The 25,525-nt window shown below is 38.8% G+C and overlaps 1 protein-coding gene across 3 annotated transcripts in view; it reads left to right on the forward strand.

Annotated features, from left to right (window-relative positions):
- PEX26 (peroxisomal biogenesis factor 26) overlaps positions 1 to 3,418 on the forward strand; it is a 14,457-nt gene extending 11,039 nt beyond the window's left edge. For all 3 annotated transcript variants that reach the window (XM_027857346.1, XM_027857348.1, XM_027857345.1), the window contains exons 5-6: positions 1,676 to 1,822; positions 2,576 to 3,418. In XM_027857346.1, coding sequence (XP_027713147.1) covers positions 1,676 to 1,822; positions 2,576 to 2,679 — 251 coding nt within the window. In that variant the 3' untranslated portion in view covers positions 2,680 to 3,418. The remainder of the gene's footprint in view (positions 1 to 1,675; positions 1,823 to 2,575) is intronic.
- Positions 3,419 to 25,525: the final 22,107 nt, after the last annotated feature.

Below are 25,525 nucleotides of genomic sequence, written 5' to 3' on the forward strand. Positions count from 1 at the left end.
ATACTATATACTATATAGCATACTATATACTATATAGCATACTATATACTATATACTATATAGCATACTATATACTATATAGCTTACTATATACTATATACTATATAGCATACTATATACTATATACTATACTATATGCTATATACTATATTATATACTACATACTATACTATATACTATATACTATACTATACATATTTGTAATGGGTTTTTTTTTCTTATGCTCTCAATGGGGCTATATGGAGTGGGATGGGAGAGTGAAAAGCAAGATTTTGTCTGATTAAAACAAAATATATTAAAAAAAAAAAAAGAAAGAAAAAATTTAAGAACTCTGATCATCACAGTGACCAACCAAAATTCCTAAGGATTCATGATGAAACATGATGCTTAATTTCTGACAGAGAGGTGAGGGACTCAGAGTATAGATTTAGACATATTTTATTAGATAGGGACAATGTGAAATTTGTTTTGTTTAACTATGCATGTTTGTAACAGGGGTTTTATTTTTCTTGACTTCTCTTTGAAGAGCAAGGGAGGGAAGAAAGAAAACAAGAAGGCTGGTCTTTGAAAATAAAATTTAATTAAAAAAAAGAAAAAGAAAACTATCTGCTAGGTAGTAGATGGATTGTAGGATCTCTTACTTGGATTATTGCATCCATCCCTAATTGGTATCCCAGTTTCCAGTTTGTCATCTCTCTGATCTATTTTCCACATAAAATGTGATTTTTGCATTCCCAACCCAAATACAAATTACTTTTGTATTATCCACTGTTTTATATTGCTTACCCTTCTCTGGATGAATAAGCACGAGCTGATTCTGTGGACTGTGTGGTAGTATTAGTATTTTAGGCCAAAGTAGGAGATATGACTTTAGTGAGTCTTATTTAAAAACAAAAACAAAAAAACAAAACACAAATCTACTCCTGTATCCAGCCAAATGAATGTTGTCCTTGAAAAAATCAAAGAGAGCATTTACATGGTACTTAAAGGTTTAAAAAACAGTTTTGATAGCAACATTTATATACCACCTTAATGTTTGCAAAATGCTTATATTTTATTTTTATGTCTCATTGAATTCTATGAGATGTGATATTATTATCCCCATATTATAGAGGAGTAAGCTGAGGCCATGAAAAGTTAAGTGACTTGCTCAGGGCCACTCACCTACTAAATGTCTAAGGCAAAATTTGAATTCAGATCTTCCTAACTCCAGAGTCTAGCACTCTCTTCATCATGGCACTGTCTTATTTGATCCTCACACTGCCCTGTGAGGTAGGCAGTATGTAAATTGCCTTAGGAGTCAGCTATAGTGGCAGAAGAGCTGGACCTAGAATCAAGAGGCTTAAGATACTAATTGTGCAATTAACCTCTCTGGGCCTCATATGTGCAATAGTGGTAATCATTGAGAAAAGTTCCTTCTAAACTGGGGTGTTGTAGAAATGTAAGCATGGGTTTATTGTGAAGTCGCTGTTTAAAATGTGAGGTTCTGTTGGTTTTTTTTGTTTTTTTTTTTTCCTTCCCCTGAACTACACTTTTGGGATTGTCATCAGAGCCGGGTTGAGAGCTTGACAAGAGAGGTCAGTCTCATAACCTTGCAGTTGCACCTTGGAGTCAAGCTTAGGACACCAGGTCAGTTCGGTTCTCCCAACTATGACTCCCTGTCCTCCTATCCCAGGCACCTTCTATCGAAAGCTGCTGGCCCTGTGGAAGTTGCTACGCTGGTTGCTAGAGTCCGTGGTGGACCATCTCCTTTCTCTGCCCTTAAAGAAGACCTTCTTGATTGCTTTGATCCTCTGCCTCTTGGTAGTGAGATTTGATCCAGGTGAGTGATGAAGTACGATTGCTCTCCTTTTTCCTCACCTGAAGACAAGTGCCCATGCACTTGTCTGGGCTCCATAGGAAAAAATGAATGTTGACTAGACTGATACAAATTTACAGTAGTTTCACCATTTCCCTTTCAACTTAATTTTTATTGCTCTCTATATATTGTTATTCTTTCATATTTAATTTTTAAATAATTTTACTTTAAGACTTACTTTCAAACATTCTTAACTTATTTTTCCTGTTTCTTCTAGTTCCATTACCTGTCTCGTTTCTCTGTTTTTAGTAGTTCCTATCTCCATTTTACCCCTTCAGTGTATTTCCTCATTGCTTTAAGAGAGATTCACTAGTCCTTAGGAAAAGTAACGAATGAATATTCCCCCCAAATCTTTGCCGTCTTACTTTATTTTATGCCTCTGATGAAAGTTTTGAAACTCTCTCTTGCCCTTAGATTCTCTCTATTCTCCAAGGTCCTGGTTCCCAAATAGGGAAGGTATAGAAGGATCTGTACAGATTCTCCCTGAGGTTTAAGGCTTTGACACCTACTCCAAAGTTTCCCAGGCCTGAGGCCAAGTGATAATTTTGACTGCCAATGGTTATTTTGTAGGCAGAAGGGGAAACTCTAATTGGGTAGATCATAGTGGAGAAGAGGAATAGGTGGGTGAAATTTTAGAAGGTGGTCTGAGGTGAAGATAAGGATGAAGAAAATGAGAAAGGGAAGAGCCATTCACAAAAATCTCTTTGTGTCCCACAGCTTGTCCCTCTTCACTGCCCTTCTTCTACAAGTTGGCTCACATCTTCTGTCGCATTCGAGGGACCATCTTTTCTCCATGCCACCTGTCGTCTTATAATTTGTGATGGAGTGAACTCTGCAACACAACTCAGCTGTTCCACTCTTGGCAGTGACACTGGCAGAACGTCTTATTGACTTCTACATTCTTTCAGCTTGATGTCTGGGGCCTCTGTTATTTTAGGGCTAATGATAATCTGGGAAAGCTAGGTCTGGTCACATGGACTGCAGCCTGCCCAACAAAATACCTAACTGAGGGAGGGGCAGATATGGACTGTGATACTGCCCCCAACTTCTCTCCTCTTTATAGATTCCATCTTCTTTAGTCTCAGTGCCATGATTCTAGGTGACAAGGAAGTGGTTGGTGCCAATAAAGGCCTTCTCCTTTAGAATAACACTACCGAGAGGCCCTCTCAAATGGGATTATTTTGGAATGATGACCAGGAGCTATGGAATATTCTTGTCTCTGTCCAGAGGCAGGATCATTGAGGGGTAGGCTTGGTGACTAGAGACGGACTCATTTGGGAAGGGAAGGAAAGGGGGTGATTTTATAGGTCAGAGCATTTGAACCTAATTGAAAAAGACTGGCTCTTTATCACAGAAGTATTGCAGAGTCTCTCTGAAATTCATTCTATTAATTAGCTTGAATGACACCTGATGATGGAAAACCCTTTTGTTTCTCAAGAGATGATAAAAAATTTAAATCTCTGCATAGATTCCAAAGCTCTCAGAAAATTAGGGGCAGCTAGGTGGCACAGTGAATACACTGCCAGGCCTGGAGTCAGGAACATCTAAGTTCAGATCTGGCCTCAGACTTACTAGCTGTGTAAACTTAAACCTCTATTTGCCTCAGTTTCCTCATCTGGTAAAATGGGGATGATAATAGCTCCTCTTGGGGTTGTTCAGAGGATCAAACTGGATAATATTTGTAAGGTGCTTAACATAGTGCCTGGCACATAGTAAGCACTACATAAATGTTAGCTGTTATTAGCTAACTATTATTCCAAGTCAGATCTCAGTCTGGCTGGACAGATCAAGAATTATAGGCTAGAAACTGAGTTTGTACCACATTGGTAAATTCCAGGCAACTCCACTGAAAAGAGAAAGCAATTACTTATCTGTCTCATCTTTTGTCAGAATGACTCTGTGCCCTTCAGATTAATTTTCCAGGTTACTGGACAGTTGTCTGAGTCCTGCTCCCTGACACATAGCATCGTTTTCCTGCCCCAGTGTTTATGTCCTTTGATTGAGGGTTGCTCATGTGATTCTCTTTATCCTTACCTGTGGGGGTGGAATTGTTGGTTGTGTTTCTGGGACAGCAGCTGTTTCATCCCTTTGCATGTCCTATCATTCCTGATCACCTCCTCCCACCCCGTGTTTTAAAATTTCCCTTTTATTTGGATAATGCATGGGTTTTTTTCACTCGTGGCCTTGAGAAGTAGGGCAGCAGCAGGGACTGATGGCTAAAAATGGAATTAGGTAATTATGTGGGGTGGAGAAGGAGACCTCAGGCTTGAAAGAACTGTACAATAAAATTTTTTTTTGTGGAAAGTACTATGGATCACCTCTGAGTACACCACATGTTGAATTGATTCGAACAGATATGCTTCTGTATTTTCCTTTATTTGCCTTTTGCTTATTTACCTGTATATGTTTTCAGTGTAAATTTTTGAGATGAAACACCAATCAACCAACATGTTATGAAATCCAAGGAAACTCGTGTTCCTTCCATGCAGCAGACCAGGCCCCTGGCACAGACCATCCCTAGTATTTCAGAACTTCAGAAGAACAGTTTCATCATCATGGATGTGCCAACAGTTATGTAAATCACATCTCCTCCTTGCCTTTGGAGGCAGCCTTCATCAATTGTTGTGGCCAGAGAAATCCATCACTATGTGGCCATTCTCTCCAATTTGGTTAAGCTGATTGTTGGAATGACGAGCCACAATTTGTCACTGAGCCCCTCAAGGACTTCAGTGAGACTGGCCAGAGTATGTGTTCCAGTGGCATCACCTTCTAGAATCCAGCGTCATTTAATTAATGCCGTGAGAAATGGGAGTGGGACTTTGGAGGAGATGGTATGTAGGAGGTGTCAGTAAATGTTTGATTTTCAGAAACTACAGAGCAGTAGTTACTTCTCATCCCCTTCCCAGAGAAAAGCATAGTGTACAAAGACTGCCAGGAGAATTCAGAATAATTTTGGCCTGCCAATAACTTTTGCCACAATTGAGAAGGCAGAACAATAGATCTGTAGACTGGGAATTGTCATTTCAGTTAACACCCATGAGGGCACCAGGCTTTGTCCCTCTTTGAGGCTGCTTGTGGATGGATTATAAAAGCAGGGCTAGCCCAGGCATCTGAACGTCACAGGTTGCATAACCTTGGATTTAGTGCTGGACATGGAGTTAAAAAAACTTGAATTTGAATCCTACCTCTGACACTAGCTGTGTGACCAAAGACAAACCATTTGGTCTCCACAGTCCTCTGTTTTCTCACCTGTAAAATAAGGATGATACCTGTAGTACTTACCTCACAGGGTCACTGGGAGACTCACAAGAGCTAAACTGCAAGCATGTCTCTGTTAGTAATTATAACTAGCCCTCATGCTTTGGAACTAACTATTGATAAGACCAATGGAGAGCCAGCTTGAGAGCTGTGTGTGTCAGCAAGAGAGCTTGGGCTTTCTCATTGCGTTTCCTGTTATGTGTGTGTCCCTGGAGAAACATACTGCAGTAAGCTATACTGCAAGCTTCTGGAGGTCTTATGGTACCGCATACACCAAAGGGTTGGTCATCAGCGATTTATGTCAGAGGTGGAACCTTTGCAGTCAGAGGTGATGGGCTCCTGACATCATCACTCTGGAAACTACTGTTCTAGAAATGCAAGTGGGCATTAATTGGCAGAGAGCACTGGGGCAAAAGAATATCTGTTCAACTTTGGAATCTGGGTTCAAGTTTCTCATGAGTCCTACAGTGATCAGAGTTGGAGGGATACACTTTGAGTGAGTCTCTGGCAGTGGGATCTTGGGACCTTTTGAATTCATCGTGAAAGTCCCGAACCTGAGAGCTTGTGTGTGTATAAGAATATATATGTATGTGTATGCACATATATGTATGTGTATATATAATTTTTAAGAACATTTCTACCTCCCTAAGTAGTGCTCAGGATATTTTTCTGCATTCTTTCCTTGGGAAAGGTTAGAGGGTAATAACTGCATGTAGTCTGAATTTAGGTTGGGACTACAGGACTCATGACAAAACATGCTATCTACCTCCAGGCAGGGAACTGATGCAAACAGAAGCATTTTTTTCCCCTTTTTTTTAAAAACATGGTTAATATGGAAATTTGTTTTGCATGACTACACACTTGTAATAGGTTTTGTCATTCTTGCCTTCTCATTGGATGGGGGATGGGGTAGGGAGTGGGAGAGAATTTGGAATAAAAAAAGAAAAGAATAAAGTCTCTGTGCGTAAAAAAAAGAAAAATAATCTTTTTTATAGGTGATGGCTCTCTGGGAGGGGAAGAGGAATGATTATTACAGAGGGAATTAATATATAGACGGAAATTTGATATAAAAGCAAAAAATCAATAAAATATATTTTTTAAAATAAAATAATTTAGGGATTATGAAGTGATACTTTGGATCAGGTGGAGGGATGACTTTCTTTTGCAACTTTTGGTTCTGAAGATTCCAGCTAAAACTCCTACCTCCAAAGAAGGTTTGAAGCAAGTGTGAACCTGATCTGAGTCCAACCTTAGTATTCATAGGTTCTCAAAGTGGGCAGTACCACCCCCTGGGGGGAGCTGGACTGATCCAGAGGGACAGTAGTAGCCTCAGGTGCAACTGGGGGGCGTTGAATAAAAGTAAGGGGGCGGTGGAAGCAAAAGGAAAGAAGAGAAGATAAAAGTTTGAAAAACTTCATACATGTTTCATCTTTTGTGTAATATAAAGTCAAAGTGATTTCATTATTTTCCAAATAAACACACAAATACAAGTTATAGCCAATCAGTGGTCAAATCTATTGACAGGTCTTAAGCAAGTGGTAGCAGGCAAGTGTGTTGTGTATTGTGGGGGAATCCAGCTTGCATTGGCAGGAATATGCACGTGTAATGACTTGTTCACAAATGATATTGTACGATTGCATGATGCAGTATTGCATCATCAAAATTTCAGTGCAGGAAAAAACCCTATAAAATTACAATAAATTATTAAATTTAAGATGTGTCATTTAAAAAAGTTTAAATGACACCAATTAAAAAAAACCACTAAAAGATTAAAGAAAGTAGATTTCCAAGGGGGTGCTGAGTAATTTTTTTTTAAAGGGGGTGGTAGGCCAAATAAGTTTGGGAAACTGGTATAGATCAAGGATTCTTAATGTTTTTTGTGTATCATAGACCCCTTTGGCAGTCTGGTGAAGTCTAGACCTCTTCTCAGTAATAATGTTTTTAAGAACTTAAAACACATAGGATTACAGTTGTATTGAAATATAGTTACCAAAATATTTTTTGAAAGTTCATGGAATACAGGTTAAAAACTTCTACTATAGTTGGGCACTATTGTATGGTGATGTTTCATAGAATTTTTAGAGCTAGAAATGACCTTAAAGATGATCTAGTCTGATACTTTGCAGACGAGGACACTAAAATGCAGTAGAATAATGTCTTGCTTATTCAAGGTCATGTAACTAGTTAGTGGCAGAGTGGAGACTAAGCCTCAGATCTCATGATTTCTAGTGATAATTCCTGTCTAATATGCCACATTTGGCACCTCTTCCATTTCTCCTGGAAAAATAAAAGTCCTCTCACAGTCCTGAAATTCCCAGTAAGTGTCATTCCATTAAAGATCTTCGTTAACGCCCAAGTTTTGAAGGGTCAGCTCTAGTCCTTTGAAAATATATCTTGATCCCTTTTCTTTCTTGGAAGCCCAATAACTTTAAAGGTTGACTAGGGATATGTTTCTGCTTGCCAGTTATTCCTCGTAAATATTGGGAGTGCTTGTTAGAGCAACTACAATAAGAACTTGGTGGCAACTACAAGATGATAGTCCAGATATGATGTGACCAGAGAGAGGCTTAGGCCTCTTTAGGTGACTTTGACCTTGAAATATTGCTAAGCCAAGGGAGAAGCTTGGGCCAAGAACTGCTCAGATGAAACAGCAAGGGAATAGCCTAAAATTGATTTTGACCAGAGTAAAATCTATTTTTTCTCTCTTCATTCTTGAGAAAAGGGGTCCTTTCTCCTGGTCTTTATACTCCTAAGAAAAGAATACCCAGAAACAAAGAAGTGTGGGATGTGGGAGGAGTAATAAAAACATTAATTTTGCTGACTGTTCTCTGGCTTAGAGTACAGGAAGCAGTAGGGGCCATCCTAGTCAAACATAATAGTATGCTAGAATATATTGCCACTTGTTAGTGAGACTGATTTAAATACAACTTTTCTAACTTCCAAAGCTGATTGCTAAGGTATTAGCTCAAAGTTTGTTATGTATGCTCAATTATTTTCAGTCATGTCTGACTCTTTGTGACCCCATTTAGGGTTTTCTTGGCAAAGATACTGGAGTGGTTTGCCATTTCCTTCTCCAGCTCATTTTACAATGAAAAACTGAGGTAATGGGGTTAAGTGACTTGCCCAGGATCACACTTGGGTCTTCTGGACTCCAGGGCCAACACTATCCACTGAACCACCTAGCTATCCTGCCTGAAAGTTTAAACCATTCTAAATCATGTAATCTGCCTCATATTTACATTCAAAGTAGTGTACCAATCCCTTTACTTTGTTCTTTGTGCAAGGTTTAGAGCATTTAGAAAGTGAGATTGAAGTGTAGGTTAGGCAAAAGAATTAGGCAATTCTAGCCTTTTAATGTTGAAAAGTAGCACTTCTCTCTCTGAACTATTTCTGCTGCTGTGAGCAGGTATCATTTGTTAAAAAATTCAATTTAGCTAATATTGAGTTGAATGCTTGTGTTGGATGGCAAAACTGGGATCCAAAAAGACCTTGTATGGGCTGAATCTCGTAAAGTGACATTTAATAAGAGCAATTAGAAAGATCTTTTGTCATTGAGCTCCGAAAAATCAACATGCAAATACAAGGTAGATACAGATAATAGTTAATGTGGAAAGTTCTGGGGATTTTCATAGACTGCCAAGCTTGATAGTAGTCAACAGTGAAATGGTAGCCCAAAAAAACAAATGCTTTCTTAGGTTGCATTAATAGAGGCAATGTTCAGAATGATGTAGGTGATAGTTCTGCTGTCCTCTGCCCTGGGTCAGACAATATCTGGAATTTTGGGTTCAACTGTAGGAATCCCATTTGAAGAATGACACTGATGAGGATGGGATATGGACCCCAGAAAGGAAAAACCTTGGACTTTCCCACATGGCCAAATCTCTAGCTATAATCCCATCAACTGGCCTTTTATTGTGGCTACACCCAATCTCCCAATTCTGTTACCCTTAACCTAGCCTAGCTCTCTGTTGTTTTACCTCTTTATGGCCCCTGGCCACTTCCCACCCTTAATTCTATCTAATCCTCATGGACTACTTTGCCACTCCTAGATCCCTCCCATAGTCTTTCTGTATGTAAGGTCCATCTTGTCTCTAGTGAGAGGCTTAGATTCTTAAAATCTAGCCACTGGTCAGATTTTTACAACTTAGCCAATACCTCACAGGTGCTCAGATTCCTTAAGAGTCTGGCCAATATGGCGGATCTTTAATAAACCTTGTCTTTGGCTGAAAGAAGGCTTGGGTTGAATTCTTTTGGGGTCACAGCTCCCCTAAGCCTCTAGACCTCATCAACACTAATAAACTGAAGTGTATCCTGAGGAAGACAGGATGGTGAGAAGACTGGAAACCATGCCATATAAGAATCATTTTAAGGAACTTGGAGATATTTAGGTTGAAGAAGAGATGTAGGGGTGAAGGTGGGAGGAGGTCATTCAATAATTGGCTTAAAGTATTTGATTTTGACTATTCTGTTTGGCCCCAGAGGGCAAAACTCTGGGAAACAGATAAAAACTGCAGAGGCAGATTTCAATGCTACTAAAGAAAATACTTCATAACAATTACAACTGCCCCACAGTATAAAGGGTGGCTTCCCATTACTAAAGGTCTTCAGAGGGAAACTGAATTGGCCACCTCTCAGGCTTGTTGTAAAGGGCATGTTTCAATTACTGTTTGGACCTTTGACGTCTGTACAATTTTGAGATAGTAATCCCCTCTATGACTGTGAAAAAGCACACCCCAATGACGGTAAGGAAGGAAAAGGAAGGGGGAAAATGGAGGGAGAAATATCATGTTACTCTGGCACTTGGCTTCGTTCATCTGTGGTGTTCTTCGACCTGTCAGGGAACGGTTTACTCTTGCCATCAGGAGGCAAGGCCCTTATAGGTTAGTGGATTTTATGACCCATTTCTAATTTTAGAAGTTACCTAAGACAAGGTCTTGTTCTCCAGCAGCCTCTTGGCCTTTTAATTTCCACTTGTCATTGTGCACATTGTGAAGGTGGGAGAAGTACATGAAGTACAAATAGTACAACAGCTAATGAGTCCAAAAGTAAAAATGATGAGGGCTGGGGCTGTCTTTTCACCTGAAGTCTACATTTGAAAAGAATGTTTCTTTGTTGAATCCTATTGAGCTGAGCAGTGACGCTATATTAAAACATGGTTGCAGACTTGGTTGAAAAGCAAAAGGTTTTTGCAAAAAGGGTCCGTTGGGGAAAAGTCACATTGGTAGTTTTGTTTAAAAGATAGTTTCCTGTGCATGCACCAATTCCAGGCACTTTTCAAAGTTGAACCAGTAGAATACCTGCTATTGTAGATATTAGAATCCAGAAAAAAAGGTAACAATCTCATGTAAAGCATTTGTTTTTCAAATATTGAGAGTCTTTATGATTCTGCCCCCCAAGCCTTACCAGATATCTGGGCAGAGCAGTTTATGTCTTAAAACACTTTATAAATTTAAATGCTATGTAATTATAATGACTAAGCAGGACTGGAGAAAAGATGAGAAAATGCACCTCTCTCCCTTTTTTGCAGAGGTGGGAAACAGCCATGTACTGCCAGAATGAATTGAAATGTTGATTGGTTTTGCTAAACTGCTTCCCCTCCCCCTTTCAGAAGCTATGTTACAAGACATAATAATCTGGATAGCAGGAGAGGGTTACATTTAGAAACGAAGGTAATTTCAAAACAAAAGACATCAACAATAAATTGTTTTTAAAAAATAAAGAAAAAATTAAAACCATTCTTTTTATTATGTTATTCCCTTCCTCAAAATTTTGAGTGGGTCTCCATTCCCTATAAAATAAATTCCAAACTCCTCCACCTGGAATTATTTGATCCCAACCCTCCTACATGGTATATTCTCCCAACTCCTCTCCAGTATGAAAACTTTCTTCATTATGGACATTCTGCTGAGTCAGCTATCTTTCAACTTCACTTAATGTTGAAACCTTCCCTTAATAATTACTTCTCTTTCCTTTCCTTCCTGCCTTGGCCACTTTACTGAAAGTGCTTCCTCTGAGTTTTCAGATAATCTTCCCTCCCCTTCTTCAGTGGCATTATAACACTGATATTGTTGATCACACCTTTTCTTTATCTATGAATTTCCATGACAGGGCCCTTTTCTGGGTCTTCTACCTAATTAACTCTTCTTTTGGTCTTCACTGCTATGTCCTTGTGCTCCAGGGTTCCACCCTCAGAGTTCTTCTATTGTGAATCCTTTAAAGTAGAACTTGAGCTAAGGCAGCTCAAGTGGGGCCCTTTGACTGAGTCCAAACTTCACAGAACAAATCCCCTTAATAAAAGGATTTGTTCTGTAAAATTTGGACACAGTCAAAAGGCCGAACCCGAGGACCCAGAAGGCCACATGTGGCCTCAAGGCCACAGGTTCCCTACCCCTGAGCTAAGGTGAGTCAAGCCCAGGCACTGGACTTTATCTAGAGTGGTTCAGTCTCCCAGGTGTTGTAATTTAGAGGGGGATTATTTCTTCCCCCACTGGTTTTTCACAGACAATTTAACTGCTGGATTGGAGGGGTGTAAGATCAAGTCAAGTGGGCTTTCTCATTCTGGAAGAGCCCGTCCTTCATTTTAAAGGAACCAGGCCAGTCATGTTTAATCCTTCATTCTTCAACTGGAATAGCTCCGGACTGATAATAACTATCTTATATATTCCTTTAAAGTTTGAAAGCGTTTTACACATGTTAACTAATTTGATCCTTACGCCAACCCTGTGAGGTAGGTGCTGTTATTATCTCCATTTACAGATGAGGGAAGGGAGACACAGAGAGGTTTAGTGATTGCCCGAAATCACACAATAAATAAGTGTCTGTGGCAAGATTCAAGCTCAGGTCTTCGAGACTCTGCTCTATCCATTGTGTCATCTAGCTGCCCCTGACTCTCTGGACTTCTTTATCCACCAACCTTGTCACCCTGGAAGATGCTTTAATCACCATTTGCCTCACAAGTAGCTCTTTTCACCTGTCAGTCTTCTCACCCTGGAAGTTATCCCTCCCACACTTTCCTCTGATTAGTCTCTTCCTCCTGGAACCTCCATTTTCAGGGCCTATCAAGTCCTGAAATAAATCAAATTCATAAGTGGAGGAATAAGGCGTCTTTAAACCAGATAACAAGATCACAAGCCTGTGGGCCTGGGGTCACCCACGTCTGAATACACAGATGTCCCACTGGAAACTTACAAAAAAGATTTTTATACTTTTAGTAGGAAAGGGGGAAGGGGTCATATTTCGTAGGGAGGCCTGGTCATGAGACCCCGGCTGCCTTTGGCAATCCAGGCAAGGAAACCCACTTCATTCTGGTTTTTTAACCCTTCATGATTTAATTTGCCATAAATGCCAATGAGGGATGCCAGGACATTAGCAGCCACTTTGGCAGCTGATCTGGCTGAAGCTGGCTTTGTTTATAGGATAAGGTCCCAGAGAAGGGACTTAGCTCAACCAAATGGAGAGCAAAGACCTCAAGAGCAGGAATGCAAGGCCATTACTAGAATTCTGACATTTCTAGAACAGTTCAGAGGGAGGGGAAAGTTCATATTACATTTGATATTAACAATATTCTTGTTAGGGCAGGACATATTCATTCCTTCATCACTCTTCAGACTCTGCTCGTGACTCTTAGACATCTTTCTCTACCACTCTCCCAAACAGGTACCTCTCCTTCCCCCACCCCCTTCAGCTTCTTCTTATGTTTGGTCTTTCTGCTGTAGCTTGTAAGCTCCTTTAGGATGTAATCTCCTTGAGGTCTTTCTTTGTGTTTCTATTTCAGTCAGTCAATAAGCACTTATTAAGTACCTACTATGTGCCAGGCACCATACTAAGTGGGGGATACAAAGAAAGGCAAAAGACAGTCCCTGCCTTTGAGGAGTTTACAATTCTATTTGTATTCTCACGGCTTTACATAGTGCTTACTTTGCACTTACACAAGGTACAGATGCCTCAGACTGGGGAAATGAAACAGGCCAAACTTCTAGCATGATAAACCATCCCTGCACTGGACTGACAGCACCCATCCACAAGGTGAGCATATAATCTGGAAGTGGGACACAGAGGCTAAGGCTGAGGTCTTACTGTATTCTAGATGAATTTTTCCCTGGCTTGACCCCACTTTGTTCTGTTTTTGCTGATGACATTTTGGTCTCTCCTTAGGCCTCTATCTAACCTTCCCTAGTTATGGCTCTGCTTCTGGTCACCTTTAATTTTGTAGCTATAGCTATAGGATCTCTCACCTGACCTTTAATTCTATTTCTTTTTGGAAAAATGTGCTCTAATTCTATTTCTAATTGTACACTGTGCGTCTCCATTTGTATATTTCCTAGTACCTTCATTCAACTCAGCATGTCCAAAATTGCATTCACTTTTGTCCCCTCCTAGTCTTTCCCCCAACCCCCATCATCTCCTTTCCATCAATCCCAACTGGGGTGAGGGGAATGAAGGTGCTCTGGAAGGGTGGGTGAGGATGGGATTGATGTCAGTTTTTGTCAGATAATGAATTTTTGATCCAAAAGCTTGGATCTTTGGGTTTATCATGTACTAGATTACTATGGTCATTTACTACTGTCTTGTTTGCCTAATTTATACTCCTGATCCACCACTCTTATTTCTTAGCCAGTACTAGATCGTTTTGATAATTATTACTTTATAATACAGTTTGAGATCTGATATGGTTAGATGACCTTCCTTCACATTTTCGTTGATTCCCTTGACATCCTTGACTTTTTGTTTTTCCAGATGAATTTTGTTATGATTTTTTCTAGCTCTATAAAATAATTTTTTTTCTAATTTGATTGGCATGGCACTAAAAAATAGATTAACTTAGGTAGATTGTCATTTTTGTTATATTGGCTCAGCCTACTCATGAGCAATTAATATTTTTCCAGTTGTTTAGATCTGACTTTATTTGTATGAAAACTGTTCTGTAATTATGTTCATCTAGTTCCTAAATTTGTCCTGGCAGTTAGACTCCCAAATATTTTATATTGTATATAGTTATTTTAAATGGAATTTCTCCTTCTATCGCTTACTGCTGGACTTTGTTGGTAATGTATAGAAATGCTAATGCTTCTTGTGGTTTTATTTTATATCTTGCAGCTTTGCTAAAGTTGTTAATTATTTCCACTAGTTCATTCTCTAAGTGTACTATCATATGATCTGCAAAGAGTGACAGTTTTGTTTCCTCATTTATTGCTAGCATTTCTAATACAATATTGAATAATATTGGTGATAACGGGCAACCTTGTTTCACTCCTGATCTTGTTGGGAAGACTTCCAGTTTATTTTCATTACATATAATGCTTGTTGATGGTTTTAGGTAGATACTTCTTATCTTTTAAAGGAAAAATCCATCTATACCTATGTTTTCAATAGGAATGAGTGTTGTATTTTGTCAAAAGCTTTTTCTACATATATTGATATAATCATATGATTTTTGTTACTTTTGTTATTGATATAATCAATTATGTTGATAGTTTTCCTTATGTAAAACTATCCTGCATTCCTGGTATAAATCTCACTTGGTCACAATGTATAATCTTTGTGATATATTGTTTTAATCTCTTAGCTAGTATTTTATTTAGGACTTTTGCATCAATGTTCATTAAAGAAATTATAATTTTCTTTTTCTGTTTTTGGTCTTCCTGATTTAGGTATTAGCACCATATTTGTTTCATAAAAGGAGTTTGGTAGCACCTTTGCCTATTTTCCAGATAATTTATTTAATGTTGGAATTAGTTGATCTTTAAATGTTTGGTAGAAAATAATTTGTAAATCCATTTGGTCCTGATACTTTTTTCTTAGGAAGCTCATTTATGGCCTATTCCATTTCTTTTTCAAAAATAGGCTTATTTAGATATTCTGCTTCCTCTGAGTAGTTTATATTTTTGTAAGTATTCTTCCATTTCACTTAAAATGTTAGTTATTGACATATAATTGGGCAAAATAATTCCTAATAATTGCTTTATTTTCATCTTCATTAGGGGTATATTCATCCTTTTCATTTTTGATACTAGTGATTTGGTTTTCTTCTATCTTTTAAAAAATTATATCAGCCAATGATTTATCTATTTTATTGGTTTTTCATAAACCTTAATCAATGGTTTCCTTATATTCCATTTTATTGTTCTCATCTTTGATTTTTAGGATTTTCAAATTGATGTTTAATTGGGGATTTTTAATTTGTTCTTTTCCAGGTTTTTTTAAATTGCATACCCAATTCATTGATCTGCTCTTTCCCTATTTTACTGATGAAAACATTTAGAGATATAAATTTTCCTCTGATTACTGCTTTTGCTGCATCCAATAAGTTTTGATGTGTTATCACATTATTATCATTCTCTTTAATAAAATTACTTATGGTTTCTATGACTTGTTCTTTAACCCACTCATTCTTTAGGATTGGATTATTTAGTCTCCAATTAACTTTTAGTTTGTATTTCCATGACCCTTAATATTTCTGCTTTTCTTCATTTAGCTATAAAGTTTTCATGCCCTAAAATATAATAAATTTTTGTAAAGGTGCCATGTACCACTGAGAAAAGGTATATTCCTTTCTATTCCCATTCACTTCTCTCCAAATGTCTATCATATCTAGCTTATCTAATATTCTATTAATCTCCTTGACTTCTTTCTTATTTATTTTTTGGTTAGATTCATCTAACCATTTGATAAGGAAAATTTGAAGTCTTCCATTATTATAGTTTTGCTATTTATTTCCACCTGTAATTCATTTGCCTCTTCCTTTAGAAATTTGTATGCTATAGCATTTGATGCAAAGGTTTAGTACTGATATTACTTTGTTATCTATGGTACTTTTTAATATAATGTATTCTCCCTGTTTATCTTTTTTTAGTTAAATCTGTTTTAGCTTTACCTTTGTCTGAGATCATGATTTCTACCTCTGCTTTTTTTTTATATCAGCTGAAGCATAATAATTTCTATTCCAGCCCTTTATTTTTGCTCTACATGTGTCTCTTATTTTTAAATGTATTTTTTTTGTAAATAACATATTGTTAGGTTCTGGTTTTTGATCCATCCTGCTATCCATTTCTGTTTTATGGGTGAGTTTATTTCATTCAAATTCAAAGTTATAATTACTAGTTGTATATTTCCCTCCATCCTATTTTTCCTCATTGCTTATCCTTCTCTCTTTTAATCCTATCCCTCCTCAGAAGTCTGATTTACTTCTGACCATTGCCTCCACAATCCACACACCCTTCTAAGAGTCCCTTCTTTATCCTATCTCCTTGCCCTCCTATTTCTCTATAACTTAAGAACACTTTTATATCATTCTAGATGTATGTATTATTCCTGCTTTAACCTAGTTCCAATGAAAATAAGGTTCTTGCATTACCTGCCTTCCTCTTCCCCTCACCCCCACCATAACAATTCTTCCATTCATGCCTCTTTTATATGAGATAATTTACTCCATTTTACCTCTCCCTGCTCAGTTTTAGTTTTTAGGATCATCCCATCATAATCAGCTCAACCCCAAGCCTTCTATCTATACATATTCTTTCAAACTACCCTCATAATGATGGCATTCTTAAAAGTTACAAATATCATTTTCCCATAGAAGAAGTAAACAGTTTAACCTCATTAAATCCCTTTTAATTAGTCTTTCATGTTTACCTTCTTGATTTTTGTAAGTCAAATTTTCTGTTCAGTTCTGGTCTTTTCCTCAAGAATACTTGGAAGCCCATTAATTCCTTAAATATCTATTTTTCTCTTTCTCAGTTTTGCTTTACCTCAGCTTTGCTGGGTAGGTTATTCTTTTTTTTTTAATTTTTTTTAATTAAAAAAATTTTTTTTAGGCAATTGGGGTTAAGTGACTTGCCCAGGGTCACACAACTAGTAAGTGTCAAGTGTAGGTTATTCTTGGTAGCAAACCTAGCTCCTTTGCTCTTCAGAATTGCATGTCTTTTAATGTAGAAGCTGTCAAATCTTGTATTCTCTTGACTGTAGCTCCATAATATTTAAATTATTTCTTTCTGGTTACTTACAATATTTTCTCCTTGACCTGGGAGCTTTAAAACTTAGTTATGATGTTCTTGTGAGTTTTCATTTTGGGATCTCTTTCAGGTAGTGATTGGTGGATTTTTTAAACTTCTATTTTACCCTCTATTTCTAAAACTTCAGGGCTATTTTCCTTAATAATTTCTTGAAGTATAGTGTCTAGACTCTTTTTAAAAAAATTATTATAACTTTCAGGTAGTGCAACAATTCTTGTATTTTCTCTCGATCTATTTTCCAGGTCAGTTGTTTTTCCAATGAGACACATTCTCTTCTATTTTTTTCATTCTTTTGATCTTGTTTTATTACTTCTTGATGTTTTATGAAGTCATTAGCTACCCCTTGCCCAATTCTAATTTTTAAGGAGTTATTTTCTTCCATAGGATTTTGGATCTCTTTTTCTAGTTGGTTGGTTTTCTTTTCATAATGTTCTTGCTTTTCTTGCATTACTCATTTCTTTTCCCAATTTTTCCTCAATCTCTCTTATTTGGTTTTTAAAAGTCCTTTTAAAGCTCTTCTAAGGGGGCAGCTAGGTGGTACAGTGAGTGGATAGAGCACTAGCCCTGGATTCAGGAGGACCTGAGTTCAAATCTGGCCTCAGACACATAATACTTAATAGCTGTATGATCCTGGGCAAGTCACTTTACCTCACTGCCTAGCCAAAAATAAATAAATAAAACTCTTTTAAGAACTCTTTTTGGGTTGTGACCTCTTTACCATTTTCTTTGAAGCTTTAAGAACAGCTGTTTTGACTTCATTGTATTCTTCTAGAGTTTGAACCCTAATCTTCTTTATCACCATAGTAGCTATCTCTGTTTACTCAGTTGTTTACTCTTTTTCTTTAAATGGCCTATTTCTTGTTTGTTTACTTTATGTTAGGATTGGGCTCTGCTCCTGGGCCTGTGGGGGTTAATGTCTCAGGCTTCCGTTTTTTTTGTGTGTGTGCTGTTGTTTTCTGAGCTCATTCTGGGGGTCTTGACTTTTTGGTTCTTCCAGTGTTCTATAATCCAAAACCAGGTAGGGTCAGTGTTCCTCTGACTCATACCTTGGTCTATGAGTAACCTCAGGTGCTTTGCCCCTGAGTCAGTGAACAGGGCCCTCAGAACTGCTGCCACCATAAATTCTCCCTGTGGGCCTTCTGGGGACCCTAAGCATCTGCTCTCCCCTTTGCCCTGGAATTGAAACTAAGGACTCTGATCTCCTGTGAGTGACCACAACCAGCAGGGCCTGCCCCTCTACAACCTCACTCCTCACTCCACAACTTGGGACCTTGTTTGGTCAGTGGGCTTGGGCTCTGTAATCTTCCTCCATCAATCACCAGACTTCCACACCATCTGTGGGTGAAAGTTCCCAAAGCTAAGGCTGTTGCCCACACAGCTGCCCTAGGGCTTGCTCTTTGTTGACTTGCATGTATCTGCCCAGAGGTATCTCTGTTCCAGTTAGACCACCACCCCAGGAGGTCAGATCTTTCCTAATTTCCTCCCAATTTGTTGGGTTGGCAACTGCTTTACCCTGACTTTTAATTATTTCTGCTGTTCTAAAATTCACTTTGAGTCATTATTTAAAGTTATTTAGTGGTGGGAGCAGGGGAGGAATTTGGGAGAGCCAGGTAGTTTTCTGCCTTATTCCACATCTTTCCACTGGCCGTACTGCTTTCTAGGCAGTTTGGTAGTGAAGTGGTCTAGACGCTATGTCTTGAGTCAAAAAGACCTGAACGAAAATCCAGCTTCAGATACTTACTATCTGTGTAGTCATCGGTGGGCAAGTGACTTAAATGTTTTTCTGCCTCAGCTTCCTCAAACTGCAAAATGATGATAATAATAGCATCCATTTCACAGCGTTGTTGTGAGGATCAAATGAGATAATGTCTGTAAAGATACTTATTATCTGTGTGGTCATAGGTGGGCAAGTCACTTAAATGTTTTTCTGCCTCAGCTTCCTTAAACTGTAAAATGATTATAATAATAGCATCCATCTCACAGGGTTGTTGTGAGGATCAAATGAGATAATGTCTGTAAAGTGCACAGTGCCACCTCCTTCCTCTTCCTTCCTTCCTTCCTTCCTTCTATGTCTCCTGACTATAAGCATGGAATTCTTTGTGCCTGGATTTTTCTTTCTTCCTCTTCCTCTCCTGTTTCGCTGATTTCCTTCAGGTCCCAGTTAAAATCCCACTTCCTACAAAAAGTTTTTCCCTATCCCCTTAATGCTAGTGCCCTCCCTCTGTTAGCTTCAATTTATCCAGTATATATCTTCAATCTCAGTCAACCTAATAAGAGGCTGCTTGTTCTAGGCACTGTACTAAGCACTGGGGATAAAAAAGAGGCAAAAGACAGTCCCTGTCCTCAAAGAGCTCACAATCTAATGGGGAAAACAACATGCAAACAACTATGTACAATCAAGATCTATATGGGATAAATTGGAGATAGTCTCAGAGGGAAGGCTGGGATGACTGGCCCCTGGAGACCCAATCGCTAACTGAGCCAGACTACTGGGCAAAACTTCGTAGAGCCTCCATCTCCTCCCAACCTCCATACACCTAGCTCTTTGGTATTTGAAGTGACAAGTCTTGGAAACCTATACTATTGCCCCTATATCTACAACACTCAGCCATTACAGGACTCTAGAGGATAGAAATCCCAATTAATTAGTTCAAACACTCACTTCCTGATCCCCTTATCTCTATGATTCAGAGTTTCATCGGCTGAGATGAAATTCTTCCCCTTCTCCCAATGTCCCAATATCTTCCAACATACTCATCTCTCTCTGCGTCAGCCCTATCCCTCCAAGGTACAAATAAATCATCATCTGGCCTCTGGCTCCATTATGCTTCTAATATCCAGTGAAATATTAGCAGATTCCCCTTCATTCTGTGTCTTCCTATTTTGCACTCTCCAAATTCTGGTGCTCATGGTAACTCAACTTCAGGAAAAGGAGTTAGTCTGTTCCTCTCTGCCATATCTTCTGTTTGCCACTATCACATAGCAACCTCCCTTCCTTTGTGGTTTACTCCATCTATTTATATCACTCTGTCCAGATCCGTATTACTATGATATCCTGGCTTCTAAGTCACTATCACTCCTTTCTCAAGGAACTGTCTTAATCTTCTTTTTTACCTAACCCCTTTCTTCATGTGTGGGGACACACACACACACACACACACACACACACACACACACCCCACTCCCCTCCCCCCACCTCCACTCCCACACATAGAATCCCTTTGATCACCCTGGCCTCCTGGTTTTTCAGGACCTCTTACTCCAATGACATTTTTGCTTCTTACCAATGCTTACAAATATGCCACCCATATCCATGATCTGGGACTTTGAAATTCCACTTTCTGATCATAATCTCCTATCTTTCCATCTCTCTTTCTAGGTCACTCTTCCCAAATCTATTCTTTGTTCTTACCATGACCTTTGGTCCTTCTACTCCTCCCTTTTCTCCTAATCTATTACATCTGCTGACCTCCCTTTCCTTTCTTCATAGTCTTGACACTGTAGTTGACTAGTGCAAATATACTCTGTGCTCTACCCTGAATTTCTTGCCTCCTTGTCCTTCCACCTTTCACACTTTGCCAATCCTCAACTTTGGCTCATCTTCACCATCTGATTTTCTTCACTTCTCCTCTCATCTTGCTGAATACTGTTAGAGGAAGTCATACAAGAATGTATACTGGGTTTACTATAGGTTGATGTTATCCAAGCTCAACTAGTCTCTCACTATTACACAGCAATCTTTTATTCTTCTTTGTTTAACCTTTTATTCTCTCAAGATGTCTTACCTATTTCTCAGCTGATGACCTCACCTTTTACATTACTGACAAAAATTAAAGCCTTATGGCCTCAAATGAGACTGAGGACTTTCATTTCCCCTACTCAAAACTCATTCATTTTCTTTCCTATACTCTGGTCTCTGAGGAAGAACTAACGTTTTGTTAAGACTAACCTTCTACTTATGCCTATGAGATCATAGGCAAATGCCCCCATTTGCTCATGTGAGAGCTTGTCAATAATCATTCTCCCTTATCTCCAAGCTCTCCTTTCCTATTGTAGGAAAAGAATGGGCCCTACATGTGTAGAGAGGCTTACATGTTGCAAGGGCTGTTATGTGGCTCTATTGTTCAGTCATTTTTCAGTTGTGTCTGACTCTTTGTGATCACTTTTGGGGTTTTCTTGGCAAAGATACTGGAGTGGTTTGCCATTTCCTTCTCCAGTTCATTTTACAGATGAGGAAACTGAGGCAAATAGGGTTAAGTGACATGCGCAGGGTCACACAGCTCGTATCTGATGCCAGATTTGAAATCAGGAAGATGAGCTGTGTTACTCCAGCTCTGGCACTCTATTCACTGTGCTGCCTAGTTGCCCCTGTATGGCTCTAAGGGAGGCAAAATAGACATCTCCAGTCTCTCTCTACCTTTCTCTAATGATGACTTTCACTCCTTCCAGAAGGGGGTGCAGAAAGTTGGGACTGGAGACCACTGTGCTTTCCTCAGAGAGAGGGGATACCAGGCTAGAGTTATATCTATTAACTCCTTTAAATATTATTAGTCTAGACCCCACACTTTACATCCAAGGCTTGACCCCTTTCTCACCAAATGTCAGTTTCACAATGAATACACATAGCAAATAGCAAAGAAACCCATTTATCCAATTTCATAGCCAAACAGAAGTCAGAGAAAATAAACATGGGAGAATATATACCAGACAATAGAAAGTGAAGGAGCTTTCTCATTGGGATGGAGATAACTTTGCTCAACCAAGAGAGAGTCTCAAATCTCACCCAAGGGGAAGTTTCCCAAAGTCTCTAGTAGAGCAGTTCAGGGATAGGCACAGTATGGAGACTGTCCACTCTTCTCATGTCTTTCCAGAGTCTTTTCCTTCAGCAATCTGAAGTGGAGTTGGCCTCTTCCATCTTTTCTCTCGAAGCTAGAAGTTGGAAGCCAGATGAAGCTTGATGAGTCCCCAGTGAGGCCTAGAGAAGGTTCTAACTCTCTAACTTCTCAACAACTCCACCCCAACCCTCATACAGGGAAGAACATTCATCTCCACCATTAAGGAGAGAATCTCATACCAGTGGGCTTTGAGACAGGCCAATGGGATTTGTGACAAGGGTTACACTATTGTTTCCTTTACTGTTGTCTACAAACACACTCAGTCCTCCCCTAACCTTAAAAAATCTTCACTTGACCCTGCCATCCCCTTAAGCTATGTCTTTCATATCATTTTCCTTTTACTACCAAGCTCTAGGAAAGAGTTTCGAAAGTTCAAATCAGCAAATGCTTATCAAGAATCTATATGTGCAAAACACTTCATTGGTCCTTTGGATAGAAATATGGAGGATGGACTGAAGTGGAATGAGATTTGAGGCAGTGAAACCAGGCTGTTGTAATAATCTAGAGAGGTGATGAAGGTTTGAACCAAGGTGGTAATTGTGTAAATTGAAAGAAGGGGTTAAAAGTGAGAGATGTCATAAAGGTAAAAATGGCAAGATTTGGCAATTGATTAGATATATGGGGTGAGAGAGAGTGAGGAGTCAAGGTTAATTCCAAGGCTACAAATCTAGGAAAGTGGAAGAATGATGGTGCTTTTAACAAATTCGCAAGTTTGGAAGAGGAGAAGGTTTGGGGGAAAAGATAATGAGCTCTTTCTGGACATATTGAGTCTAAAAGCTCTCTGGAAATGTTCAACAGGTGATATGTGTTTGAAGCTCAAGGTAGAGACTGGGTCTGGATATAGAGATATAGGAATTATCAGCATAGAGATAAATAATTAAACCTATCAGACTTAATGAAGTTTGAGAGAGAGAGAGAGAGAGAGAGTGCAGGAAAAGAAGAAAGAATAAGAGACTTATGAGAGAAGTTTGGGCATCATCTGTAATTAGGTAATTTGGATAATCAACCAGCAAAGGAAACTGACAAGGAGTGGTTAGGCAGGTAGGAAGAGTAGAACCAGGAAAGAATAGTTTCAGGAAAGACCAGGTCAACACTGTCAAATGCTATAGATAGGCCAAGAAGGACGAGGACTGAAAAAAGACCATTGGACTTGGCACCTGAGAGGTCATTGGTAATTTTGGAGAGAGAAATTTCATTTGATTGAGGTTAGAAGTCAGGTTGCAAAAGGTTGAGGCATGAGTGAGAATAGAGGAAGTGGAGGCAGTGAATGCAGATAGCTTTTTTTTTTCCTAGGAGTTTGGCTGAGAAGGGAGAGAGATTTAAGATGATAACTTGAGGGAGTGGCAGGGTCTAGTAAAAGTTTTTTTAATAATGGAGTAATTTGGGCATGTTTGAAGGCAGCAGGGAAGGAATCAATAGATAGGGAGATGTTAAAGATTAGAGAAAGAAGAAGGTGATTGACATTACAATCTTCTGGAGAAGAAAAGGAGTAAATTCAAGGGCACATTTGTGCATTTTACAAACTAGAATCCAAAAAGACCTCCATTGTTGTTTGCATTATTTAGCATTTTTATTCTTCTGAAATAGTGTTTCATGGACTTTTGTGGTAGCCATAAGTGTTAGTTCTTTGAAAGTACTATGCAATTTCCCAATACAACCTAAATTGGTTTTTTCTACTCTATTCAGGGCTCATGTTATTATCCATATACCTAATTTATCCATAATATACACACACATGCAGATATTAATGAACTAACTTGATGGGCTTCATTTTCCAGTTGTGTGTTATAGGCTAGGAAAGTGGCCAGTGTAAATAGTGAGACTGATTACCTTTGCATTGCTATGGATTTCACTGAGGAGGTTTTGTGTTGAGGCTCAGTGCGATTGGTACAAAAGTCATGTCTGAATGGAAACATTTGGAGAATGTTGCCATCAACAGAGAATCCCTTTCTTCTTTGGACTTCATGCAGAACATTTTCCATGACACCACAGAACATCTAGTTTGGTGTGAAAAGTGCTGAATATGCTGTCAGAGAACTTGGGTTCAAATCCTTGTTCTGCTATACCTGTGTGATATTGGGTTGTTACTTGACCTTTCTAGCCCTCAGTTTCTTCATCTATAAAATGAAGGGATTGGAGTAGATGACTTCTAAAATTCCTTCCAACTCTAAAACTGAGACTCTATGACCTTAAGTAAGTGTATGTCTTTATCTCTGTAGTCACATTTATTATAGAGGCATATAATTTTAATTCATTTGTGGGAGGCATCTTGTCTGGGAACAGCTTTCAAGATTGCATATTGTTATACCAAGCCAAACTCTTTTTAAAAACCAATAAACACACAGCATCCTATTATTTTTGTTCTTTGTATCTCTCAGTCAGTTGTATGATCATGAACATGTGGTATACTATAGAAAACTGGGAGTCAAGAGACACTGAGGATAAATACCTGAGAGAGGAAACAGCTTCAAGAGGTATGATCCCTTGTACCAGAGAAGAATGCTTGCTAGGGACTCAAGAAATAACTTCCAATAACAAGAAAGTATTTCCAGTACCAAGAGATATGAGCAAGAAGAGCCAACTCAGTGGGTCTTTGAAAGGGGAGTGACTCATGCTTAATTGTCTCTTTCTCTTCCTATTTATGTAGAATAGCAGGGTCACTCAAGATTCTTCCTGTGAGAGTTGGGGGAAGACAGCTCACCATTTTCCCCATTCTGGCTATCACGTAGCCATTAGCATATGGCAGCTAAAGCATATGTCCTCCCTAGGTGAGCCTGAGTTTCGATGTCAACCCCAGTCACTTCTGTTTCATGCTTCTTTCCTGAGTATAGGTAGCTGAAAATTTATCTTAACATGGTTTTGTCCAAGTTTCAAAGTGACTGTGAGTTTGAGAAATCAAGAAGTCCTGGTGGAACTGACTGAAAGCAGGGGAAGTTTCTGCATAGGAAAAGATAACTACAGACAAGATAGGGAGCCCAGTCCCTGGTATGGCTAACAAGACATGGACTCATGCGGAGCTGAGGTGAAATGGAAAAGTGCCTATTTAGTAATCCTCCAATTGCTCTATGCTCTAACAGAGTTTAAATCTCAGACTCCCAGGAAAGTAAGCAGTAGTTGTAAGTTGTTACCAAATCCTGTTTTATGTTCTGTCAATACATGGTTAATTGTGTGCTTGTGTGTTGTGTTTAGCATTTTTTTTAACAGGAAATAAATATCTGTTCCATACCTGATTCATATTATACATTGAGTTGCTTTTTACTTTCCTCTTAGGAAGAGAGCCTAAAGCCAAACCTAAGCCTTAAGTGATTTTCCCTCTGGGGGTAAGATGGGGAACATAATGGGCCAAAGAATCATAGAATCGTAGACTTTGAGAGTTGAGAGGGACTTGAATGGCTATCTAGTAGAACCCGTACTTAAAACAATTTCTACTATAACATATCTAACAAGTGGCCATCTAGCTTCTGTTTGAAGACTTGCAAAGAAGAGAACCCACCACCTCTCTA

Source organism: Vombatus ursinus, unplaced genomic scaffold (genome assembly GCF_900497805.2).
Source record: "Vombatus ursinus unplaced genomic scaffold, bare-nosed wombat genome assembly UNPS02012082.1, whole genome shotgun sequence".
Lineage (NCBI taxonomy): Eukaryota > Metazoa > Chordata > Mammalia > Diprotodontia > Vombatidae > Vombatus > Vombatus ursinus.